The sequence below is a fragment of the Rhinichthys klamathensis genome, unplaced genomic scaffold (assembly GCF_029890125.1).
Source record: "Rhinichthys klamathensis goyatoka isolate OS25496 unplaced genomic scaffold, OSU_Roscu_1.1 h1tg000059l_1, whole genome shotgun sequence".
NCBI lineage: Eukaryota > Metazoa > Chordata > Actinopteri > Cypriniformes > Leuciscidae > Rhinichthys > Rhinichthys klamathensis.
In genome coordinates, this window is record NW_026606604.1 from 1,810,930 (window position 1) to 1,823,195 (window position 12,266).

At 38.0% G+C, this 12,266-nt stretch overlaps 1 protein-coding gene across 1 annotated transcript in view; it reads right to left on the minus strand.

Annotated features, from left to right (window-relative positions):
* The window catches only part of vipr1b (vasoactive intestinal peptide receptor 1b), a 93,059-nt gene that overhangs the window by 12,935 nt on the left and 67,858 nt on the right, over window positions 1-12,266 (minus strand). Inside the window, exons 5-6 of the mRNA XM_056248877.1 lie at window positions 9,985-10,082; window positions 2,592-2,727 (exon numbers count right to left, since the gene is read on the minus strand). Coding sequence (XP_056104852.1) covers window positions 2,592-2,727; window positions 9,985-10,082 — 234 coding nt within the window. The remainder of the gene's footprint in view (window positions 1-2,591; window positions 2,728-9,984; window positions 10,083-12,266) is intronic.

Below are 12,266 nucleotides of genomic sequence, written 5' to 3' on the forward strand. Positions count from 1 at the left end.
ATCCAATTTTAATTTGGTCACGGAGACTCTTTTACCTGCTTTATACAATTTTTACTGGCATGGTCTAATTTTAATTTTGACACTCTTTTACTTGCTTTTTTTCTTTACTACTTTTGCTGTTTTCCTTGCATGGTCCAATTTTCATTTTTGTCACTGTCACTCTTTTACTTGCTTTATACTAGTATTAAAGGTGACCTATAATTCAAAATTGAATTTACCTTGGTATAGTCAAATAACAAGAGTTCAGTGCATGGACATGACATAGAGTGAATCTCAAACTGGACTGTTTTCGCGTTCTCATTTAATTCACGTTTATGAAAAACACCCCTGAAAAACGGTCGGTTCTCCACACTATACCGACTGTGACGCAATAGTCGGGATCATTAATATGTACGCCTCCAAATATTTGCATAATGCCAGCCCTCAATGCCAGGCGGAACTGCGCAGCCGAAGCATGGCAGTTGCTCAGTGTGGATGTACACATGAACACAAAAGTATTTTTTAGTTCCTTCATCTGAGCCTCTGAAGAAACAACGGGTTAATTTTATTTTCTCTGGAAATTTCCAAACATTTCACCGACAGAGCTGGCCTCGGATCGAGCTACCAAGCTACACTTTCTGATGTGTAATTGTTCAAGTTCAGACAGGTAATCTTTCTCTCAAAATCGTTCAATACTGTTTATGCATCAGTAAGTCAAGCCAGTGACTAAAATATCAGCTTCACATCGTTTCTTTTAGTAGGATGAAAATAATCGTATTTAAATTGTGAACAAATTATATACAGAAAGCGATCAAAGAACAATCTTTCCACACAGCGCGAGTTTATCTGGACACTTGCCAAACTCGTTATGAAATCAATGACGCACGTTACACTGCACAACGAAGCTCTTACTGTATTTACATCATCGTGTTTGCATTGGTGAAAGCAGAGAGAGTGCAGAAACTGCTTTGCAATGATAAGATCTTCATTCTCGCGATCAACACACTGTCATCTGCTCAATGCTCATCACGGCAACATTTTATGTGATGGGAATAGATCTAAATACTTTAAAAACATCTCACGATTCGTTAATCTCGATAGCTGTTATAGTAAAAACGTATAATAGCAGTAGTAAAAGTATTCGGGAGAGAGTTTCACATGTAATGCTTAGCTATTTCATATGCAAGCATGTCAGCCAATCACAGCAGTGGCCGCGGTTACACTGAATCCCACAGCAGACACGCCCCTTCAAACAGAGTGTTCAAATCAGAGGCTAAAAGCAGGCTAGGAAAAATGCCATTTATTTCTAAATTATGATTATTTTTTATCTAAAAAACATACTAACATTATAAGGGTAACCCAGGAAACATTATAAAATAATAAAAAAAAAACATTCTAGGGCACCTTTAATAATTTTGCTGTTTTACTTGCATGGTCTAATTTTAATTTAGTCACTGTCACTCTTTTACCTGCTTTTTACTACTTTTACTTGGTTTGCTGTTTTACTTGCATGGTCTAATTTTAATTTTGTCACTGTCACTATTTTCCCTGCTTTAAAAAAAAAATACTTTTGCTGTTTTCCTTGCATGGTCCAATTTTAATTTGGTCACGGACACTCTTTTACCTGCTTTTTACAATTTTTACTGGCATGGTCTAATTTTAATTTGGTCACGGACACTCTTTTACCTGCTTTTTACAATTTTTACTGGCATGGTCTAATTTTAATTTTGACACTCTTTTACTTGCTTTATACTAATATTAATAATTTTGATGTTTTACTCGCATGGTCTAATTTTAATTTAGTCACTGTCACTCTTTTACCTGCTTTTTACTACTTTTACTAGGTTTGCTATTTTACTTGGATGATCTAATTTTAATTTTGTTACTGTTCTTTTACCTGTTTTTTTAGTTTTAATTTTGTCACTGCTCCTCTTTTATCTGTTTTCGCAAATTTCTGTTGGTTGTTGGTTTAAGCAAAACCTAGCTGGTGAGGTTAGTCAACTAGCTTTGGTCCTGGTGGAGTTTCTGGAAATGTTACTGGTTAAACTAGACAAGAAGCTTAGTTGGACACTAGCAAACCAGTTAACATAGGCTTGTCAGCACAGTAGTGTAAAACTAGCACACAAGAAATAGCCTAAGGTGTCAGTGTAAAAAATCACCCAAACTTCACATCACATCTTGCGATTTTGCAGTTTTAAAAAGGAAAATCTGTGAAATTGAATTGGCTTGAGGGGCTACAACAATAACAGTGGGAGTACACGCCATCCAGAATGACTGGAACAAGCATTTTGGCAAGCTGGTTCAAACAGAGGTCACCAACAGCAATAAATTCAGCAGCGAGTGTGAAGTTATGCCCACGGATGTTTAGTAGCAGACATAACAGTCGAGAGGCCCAAGACACTTCAGTTAACACACCACGAGACCCGTGAGTATAAAAAAATGTAAACGTGATCAGCTGGGATAGACTATATTTACTCTGATTACTAACAATGCTAGATGAATACTTGGTTTGCTGCTTGTGGATCTCACACAGTTTGCTAATAGAAACTATTACAGACTGCTGAGGGATCCATTTGAAAATAAATAAACAGACTGTGCGATAATGAACTTACAGAGCCAGTGGAGCAGTTGTCAGACTCTTGAACAACATCATACAGCACCGCATCTTTGACGAAGACAGCAACGGCTTTCAAAATGAAGGACACGAACAGGTGCATGTGGATGTAGTTACGCGTGCAGTGGAGTTTCCTGAGGGAATACAAGGAATACAATCAGCCACACTTACTGAATCTAAAATACGTTAAGCCTGATTTCCTAGAATTTGAGAAGTCCCCTGCCCCCTAATTACATCCCGTCCTTGGAACTAATAACGGAAAAATGACAGCTAATTACACTACAAATGAAATCCTAATTGAGCTTTCTGGTCCTTGAAAGGGGTTCGTTAAATGGGTCATTTGTTGCATTGTGCTGTCCAATGTCCATTTCACACACATTTCTACTTACCGTAAACATGGGAATTCACAAAATCTGATTTAAAATTCAAGGTTATAGCTGCTCATTTAATGTCCAACATGCGTATTTAATATTATCAAGCTATGGTGCGGAGTCAAAATACTAACCACAATGCATCTACACTATGGAACAAAGTAAGTCATATGGGTTTGGAGGAATACAAGAGTGAGTAAATGATGACATAATATTGATTTTATGGGGGAGCTATTCTTTTAAGAGTACATTAAGACCTGCATAGACAGACATGCAATCTAATATCCCAGAACACCCTGAACATCTTTTTTGTTTGTTTGTATTGTCCATACCTCACACTTGTAAAACAGCAGACACTTTGTTTAAACACTGGGTTCTTTCTGCCTCTGGTGCAAAGAAAAGATTAATATTTTATAGTATGTTACAGTCGTACTCTCAAATACTGACACATCTACAAAGCTGTCATGCTGTAAATACTGTTAGCTTATAACACAATACAAGACAATACAGATATAACTTTTGTAACATAAATATTTGTAACAACCTTGTCACTTTTGATCAGTTTAAAGCATACTTGCTGAAGTAGTAATTTCTGTTAAAAGAAAAAAATCTAACTGACCTCAAACTTTCAAGAGTAATGTACTTCTCACAAAGCTAAATATGTGTGTTGTGTATACACAACACAATGCATTCTGCATTTTGTCTCTACATGCAAATATTATCCCAGGAGTTCCTTTTTGTTTTAAAGGGGTGGTTGATTATGATTTCACTTTTTTAAACTTTAGTTATTGTGTTTGGGCATAAATAACATCTGCTCAAGTTACAATGCTCAAAGTTTAAAGCAAAGGAAGATATTTTCTTTTAAAGAACCCCTCCCGGGTTAGTGACATCACTAACCCTAGAATTTACATAAACCCCGCCCCCGGAAACGCGATTTATAGATTATCATGACAGAATATGCTAATCAATGACTAGAAGATAACTACACATAAGCTACATAAATTCATCAACTAACCATTCAGAAATGTCCTGTTGGATTCTACATGTTGTCACTTCTTGAGTCTCCCCATCTTTGTCTGACTCGGGTTTGAACATAAAAGGCTAAAAGTGCACGCTTTTCAGTGCACATCTGTGTGAGGTAAAATGACACAAGCTGTTGAAGCTCCGCCCTCTGTGCCGGGAGCGATATTTTTTTTCACAGGATGGTAGGGGAAGACTCATGAATATTCTTTAGGGAACTCATCCCTGATTGGTCTGATGACCTACCCCCTAACCCCGCCCCTAAACCTACCCGTCACTGGGAGTCTGATGACCTACCCCTAACCCCGCCCCTAAACCTACCCGTCACTGGGAGTCTGATGACCTACCCCTAACCCCGCCCCTAAACCTACCCGTCACTGGGGGTCTGATGACCTACCCCTAACCCCGCCCCTTAACCTACCAGTCACTGGGGTTAAGACCAATCAGGGATGAGTTCCCTAATGAATATTCATGAGTCTTCCCCTACCATCCTGTGAAAAAAAAATATCGCGTGCCGGGAGCAGCAGCTTATTTGCATTTAAAGTGACAGACACAGAAATGGTGCATTTTTGCTCACCCTCAAAAAGTGACAATTTCAACATGCTATATAAAAATATCTGTGGGTATTTTGAGCTAAAACTTCACACTCTGGGGACATCAAAGACTTATTTTAAGTCAAAGTCTTAGATTAAACATGTTTTTCAGCAGCTTATTATTAAGCTTATTGGCTCAAGTCTTTCGGTAACACTTTAAGGCATCATTTGTTAACATGAACTAACCATGCACAATATGTTTTTACTGCATTTCTTAATGTTAGTTAATGCAAATGTTAATGTTAATGTTAGTTCAGAGCATTAACTGCAACATTAACAGATATAACTTTTGAACTAGTATTAATAAATGAATACATAGTATTAAATGTATTAGCAAAGCCTGAGATTAACCAAGATTAATAAATGCTGTAGTAGAAGTATTTTTAGTTCAGGTTAACTAATGTAGTAGTTAGTGAATGATTTAAACAGTAAAACAGTATATGAAACCCTATCGTAAAGTGTTACCAGTCTTTCTTTTGATTACCAACTTCATCATTGAAGAGTCTGTTTATATTGAGTTTCCTAGAATTTGTCTGGTTTTTGACTTATGCTATTGGATTTTAATTTGTCTAGCTTCACTGGTGATGTCTTGCTTCAATTTGTTACAATTATGTGTCCAGTAAGATTAATTCTAAACAATGTGGAAAAGTTACTATTGATTACTCCATGAAATCCAATTGTATTGTTTCTGTGGCAAAAGCCTGCTGAGATGGGCCAAAAATATTATACATTACAGCAGGTCGAAATCAATGAATCTCACTTTTGTGGCCACTACAGCATCAAACCCTTGGTTTGGATATTTGATAAGGTTCCTACTTATGTTTAGTTTAGTAAAATCAAAAAAGATTTTTTTTACAGTGTATGGACAATAACATTGAAATTAAGATTCAAAAACACATGTGAACCAGTGATGAAGCGTTGGTTTTTATATAAGTTGCAGTATTTCATTGCATAACATTGCAGTTCTGACTATAACTTTGCATTCATTTGAGTTAAAGGTCAAATCCGTTGTTTCCTTTAACCTAGCACTCATGCGCAGGCATGATGTCTCTGGTTTGCTCATTTCACATGCTGTGATCTGACACTATCAGCACGATTTTACAGACACACGGGTCTATGTTGTGTCTCTAGTGTGTGGCCATCTGCAGGATAACCTTGCATTATACCAATGACAGGTTTAGACCCTACAAAACTTTTTTACCAAGTGTTTCTTGGTAAAGGAACAATTTAATTAGACCACAGACTGTGTTTCCACCAACCAATGACAACGTGTGACCTGAGTCATTCAATGGAGTGGGAGCAAGTGTTCAAACCGGCAATAATAACCTGAGGTGTGATCAGGTCTTCAGCCCCTGTCAGTCCCTGAAATCCCACACCAGACTGATATAGTCTCAGTTAAGACTGCTAAAGCCTGCAGCTCGAGTGCAGATAGTGTTAAGAGATGGGATTAGGACTGATTACTTCGCTCCAGAGCTGAACATGAGCAGCTTTACTGCTCTGCCATACTTGTGATACACATGAACCTTATTACTGATGGGAATGACAGCATTAAGGGTGGGTTGTGGTGGTTAAACCTCGGGTTGGTAATCAGAAAGAGAACGCCGTGAACTATCATATTTGTGCCCTTGAGCAAAGCACTTAACCCCAGGATGCTCCAAGGAGGATTGATGCTGTAATAACTGTGCTGTGAGTTGCTGAAAGTATCCGTTTATGACTGTTTACAGCAGAACTTGTGCATTTTTATAGGTCAGCTTCTTACTAGGTTTATCAGATGAGGACTAGACGGAGTCCTGGTTTTATGAGTCCTGTCCCCAAAAATGTCCCCATTTTATAGTTCTATAGTTAAGTTCTAAACACCCTGCATATACAGAAATAAGCCTTACCAACATAACCTGTTGGTTGTCAGAGCATACTTACAGTAGTGAATATTTTAAAGGGGCTATATATAATAATTTTCATGCATTAATCGCTTTTTTTATTCCCAATGTGTGAACAGCTTCGAACAAAACGTAAAAAATGAGACATTCCATGACTTGACTATAGGCCGGATGTGACGTTTACAGTATGTGCGCTCCGGGGAGTTAATTATAGAACTGATAATTCAGTGATAGTTTCCATTTCAGAAAGCTGATCACCTTATTATGAACAAGATACATCCATAGCAGTTAGTGTAATGAGCATGTCACAGTAATGTGCCATGTCAAAAATTAATCATCCACCAGAACAGCATCATTAATAGTCTAATCCACTACAAATGTAATGTTTAATTCATACACAAATAATGTTGCCTAAGTGATTTGAACGCTAACTTGGTGCCGCTTAAATGGTTTTAAATTAAATCGAGTTTGTGGTTCAAAGTATCACTACTGGGTTTATTTATGAACACTGCACTGACATGATTCTCTGATGGTGAAGAGTCTTCTTTGGCCTAGATGAAATGTGTGTTGGAAAATACATGTAAGAAAGCTCTTATCTCTGTCATTAGCAGGGCGTTCTCTCTCTAGTGAGCCAGATCAATCACTGTAGTCTCACAACGGAAGCATGTTGCTCGATGTTTAAACCTCGACAGCTTCAGCGATTCAGTGACTCGTTCCATGACACCTCATGGCAGGGGCGTAGCCAGTATTGGGCCAGGGCGGCACTGGCCCGCCCACATTACTCACTGGCCCGCCCAGGCAAGTTTGATAAAAATACATTTTTAGTTTATTTTTATTCAAATGTATTTAAGAAAATATATTAATATATACCTGATTTATTGTTGACTGCTGTGTGTGTTTAATTCGTTTTCCGAATAAAATGAAACTGTCGAAGCAAGTTGTAGAAAGCCTCTCTCCGGAACGTTATTGGTTGCTATGGTTGCTGGGGGTTCCAACAGGAAAACTCACAAGCGTCGTCGGCGCTAGAGATGGGATTTATGGCTCTTTGAGGAGATCCGGATCTTTGCGATCCGTTCCTTTCAAAGAGCCGTTCAAAAGAACGGCTCTTTTGGCTCTTTTTAAATATTTAGTCAGTTTAAAGAAGCCAGCTTGGGGGAATCTCAGTTTATCCTGGAAATAATCACTGGGAGGAATGATGAGGTGAGATTTGTAGTCAATTAATTAAAACTCAGATATCACACACCAATATCTGAGTTTGAATTATTCTGAAATATTGATTATTACCTCATTTGTCATGTGTGGACTATATTCCATAGGGTTGCACAACATCCCTCTGCTTAGAAAGTGATATCACTATTTTGGATTTACCTTTAGTACAAAGTATGTGTATGTGTAAAGCTATGTTGACTTATGTTATTCATACAATACCACAAGAACATTTTGATAAAAAACAAAAACTATTTAAAGTTGTAAATATATGCTGTAGATACAATAACATGAACACAAAATGCAATGTAAATAAATACAAAGCAGTTCCTTTGTATTTATTTACAAAGGAACTTAGTGTTACTTTAGTGGGGTTTTTTTTTTTTTTTTTAACTGGAGTAACCATGTGACGGCATAAGTCATTGGCTCTGCTCCTACCCAATGACAGCACGTAGGGTTTTTTCCCACTGGAGTACTCACGTAAAGGATGCGCGCGCGTGCACAACTATCATCATGCTGTTAGGCTGCGTTCACATATCGCGCCTAAAAACGCGTAGAAAACGCTGGGCGCGCCGCATTCTTTTTTTTCAAAACGCTAGGGCGGTTGCGCTCCGGTTGGTTCTTGTCACGTGACCTACTGTGCGCTTATGGTGCGCTTGCGGCATTCTGAAAAGTTGAGATGTTTTTATCTCGATGCGGCGCGGACGCGCCTGGAAAAAACGAGCGCGTCGCACCGCGACCGCGTCGCTTCCATTATGAGCGCGCAAACCGCGCGCCTCCATTTGAAATAATGAACTTGAGCGCGCAAAAGACGCGATATGTGAACGGGCCCTTAGGCAGTAGCACCCCTGCCCTGGGTGCGCCCCTTCCCCTATAACTGAGGAGCTAATTTGTGTGCATCTGTGTGAAACACGCATGAAAAAAGAACGACAGAAAGAACGGCTCCCCTCCAGCCGCGACTCGGCTCCCATCGTTCATGTTTATGAGCCGTTCAAAAGAATCGGTTCGTTCGCGAACGTCACAACTCTAGTCGGCGCCACAATAATGGCTAAACAACTTTCTTTAATGTGCTATTTGAAAAAAGCAAGAGTTGAGGAAGAAGACACGCCACTGCCTTCATCTACCGAGTCCACACAGCCCAGTTCTTCAAACTCATTAACCCAGAAGGCTAGTCAGGTGCTGGTGGCGGCTGCTTTTTGCTCCCTCTCTCCGTCAGCCTGACGCGGGTTTAGCCGCCGATCTAACTGCGATATTATTATTTTAGCTTACTTTATTTTCGGGTAAACTGTCTTTGGACTGCTGACTAGCCTGAATAAAATAGACAGGTTATTGTCTACACTGGTTTGTCCAGCCTTTATTAAGCTCTGTTGGTTGAACATGATGATTTGCCGAATATAAAGGTGTAACTGTTTTTGCAGTTTGTCTATTAATTTTTCTACTCTCTAAGGTTAATTATTACTGAAGTCATTTTTTTTCTATGAAAAACTATAGGCCCACTCACATTTTCACTGGCCCACCCAAAATACAATTTCTGCCTACGCCACTGCCTCATGGTGCATTTAGGGTTGGCTTTAACCATGCATGAAACACTGTTTTCTGTGTTTAAAGCCTGTTAGCTTAATCAAAATGTCATCCTTCAGTGTGAGCTTTATGTGGGGACAAAAAGTTGCAAATCTTTTTTGCCCAGGAAATATGCAAATAAATTGTAATTAAGAGATTTGTAATATCATTTTTTAAATAAATGAATACATTTTTAAAAAACTATCTCAAATTTAAAATCACATTTCAAAAATGTTTTCCATATAATATTTAAAATCTCACTATTTATAAAAAATATTTTTTTAAAGAATCTCAGGCAGTTGTACCTTGTATTGTTCTTGGACCCTGTTCGTGCAATTAAATTATATGAAGATGGTTAAAATAAGCAAATTGAATTAGTTCACTCTCAGTTCATTTGAACTGTCAGGTAGACACAAAGTCTTTTGTCCTATAAATAATTCCTTTGGATAGGTTCTTTAAAACTAGTTAAAGCAAAAACGGTACTACAAACATGATACATCTAAAAAATTAAATAAAATAAAATTATGCATAATGACATGCAGCTAACCCTAAACCAAAACCCTATTCCTAACCCTTTAGTAAGTACATGTAGTTAATTAATATTACTCAGTACTTAAATGTATAATTACACTGTACCAAGGTCCAAGGACAACTTAAAATAAAGTGTAACCACATTGTTTTGGCAGACGAACATAATCGGCTGAACATAACCCACCCCTAGACCTACATGTTAGCATAGTTTCGACAAATGTAAAAATTCTTACCTGAATATACAAAGTATTACAATGGCAGTAGTGAGAGAAATGAGAGAAACACTGTGTCCAATGGTGTAGCCAATCTTTATTGACCTGAAGAAACTATCCTGCAAAAGAAAAGAAAGAATGCGTGTTCACGTAACAGCACTGTACTCAGTTTAAACAACCATGTCTGCTCAAATTTTCAAATTACACTACCGTTCAAAAATTTGGGGTCTGCAATTAAAAAAAAAAAAAAGACAGGCCTATTAATACTTATATTTAGCAAGTATGCATTAAATTGATCCAAGTAAAGACTTTTATAATGTTACAAAAAAATTCTATTTCAAATAAATGCTGTTCTTTTTAACGTTCTATTCAGTAAAGTACTCTATTTATTGTTTTTTCACAAAACTATTAAGCAGCACAACTGTTTTCAACATTGATAATAATCAGTTTCTTGAGCACCAAATCAACATATTAGATGCTGGCCGTTCTTTTAAACGACAACAGCATTTTTGGTGCCTGAAAACGCAAACTTTTAAAAACGGGTTTCAAAGTGCAAGTTTTTGAAAACGGTCTCCGTGTAAACAACAAAAAATGTGAATCTCTGAAGACGATGATGTCATGCACATGCGTATTACGTGTTCAGTCTATAGTGTTTCATCGCCATCTAATGGCCTGGCAGGAAATACAGGGTTTTTAGTCGTTTTCGCAGATCCGTGTGAATGGGGATCATTTTGACAATGGTGTCGTATGTACGCGGAAACCTCAAAGGAAAAACTTCTTCGTTTTAAGCATATCGTTGTCGTGTAAACGTACCCTAACGCTCTCCCTGTTCCCATTTGCCTGTTCTAGTTCCTCATTAGTTTCCATAGTTCCTCATCTGTTGTCATAGTTTCTAATTAGTTACTCACCTGTTCCCAGTTCCTTTGATCAGTCTCCCTGTGTATTTAAGCTCTTAGGTCTCATTTACACTGCAGGTCTTGATGCCCAATTCTGATTTGTTGCCTATATCCGATTTGTTGCCTATGTCAGTTTACTTTCAATTGTGACCCATATCCGATTCATGTGTTTACACTTGCCATACGATCTGAAACATTGTGCATGCTTCTCTTGCACAGATGGACGAATGCGAAATATGCTTGATGCTAGCTCTGCGATATATGCAAAGTTTGCCAAACATCACCATGATTTAGAGGCGGGGGAGAACGAAAAGGGCCATCATTGCAGCCTGCGCCTGTGCTTCAGTTATTGTGTGCGAGACAGATCTCAGAACTGGTGGGAGCATATTGTGGCGGGCTTTAACGAGGAGCAGTGGGTCCGAAATTTTAGGATGAGCAAGCCAACCTTTGATATGTTGTGTCAACGTTTGTCCACATTCCTCTCCTACGTCGACACGCCGTTTTGTCGGGCCATCTGTCCCTTTGCAGATGCGTGTCGGGGTTGCTCTCGTCATTGAACCGCGGAGACGTTGCCTAATGCCTCAGAAAATCCGATCTGCCTGTTTACATGACAGTCGCATTGGCACATATCTTATTTATATCTGATTTATTTCCACATATGAATGAGGCCTAAAACCGATCTCGAACTATCCGAATGCATGCGTTTTTTTCCTGTTTACACGGTCATAGAACACATCCAATCTGTCACATATGAGCAAAAAATTGGGAATTGGGTCACATTTCACTGACAGTGTAAACGAGGCCTTAGTTCCCTTGGTTTAGTGTTCTGTCTCGTTTATGCTCATGTGGTTGTGCTATTCTGTTTTCCTGTCGATCACCTGTGTTGCGTTTTGTATTTATTCATTAAAGATTGTTGTTGATCTCCTTCATATTTGAGTGCTTTACTACACACAGGAATAAATGACATTTTAAAATATACTGAAACAGAAAACTGTTATATTAAATTGACATAATATTTCACAATATTACCATTTTTCTGTTTTTGATCAAATAAATGCAGCTTTAGTGAAGTTTAGGGTTACATTTTTACTATTACCTAGTTGTTCATAAGCTTGCATATTACTAGGATATTGGCTGTTTATTAGTACTTACAAGGCACATATTAATGTCTTATTCTGCATGGCCATATTCTACATCCCTTAATCCCAGCCAATACCTAAACTTAACAACTACCTTACTAACTATTAACGAGCCAAATTAGGAGTTTATTGAAGCAAAAGAAGAGATTTCTTTCAAAATCATTAAAAATTATGACAGTATTGAATAAAACCTTTTGATTACGGTATTATATTTCTTACCACCACTGAATGCACTTTCTAGCGTATCATTCTTTTAAAAGCAAGAAAT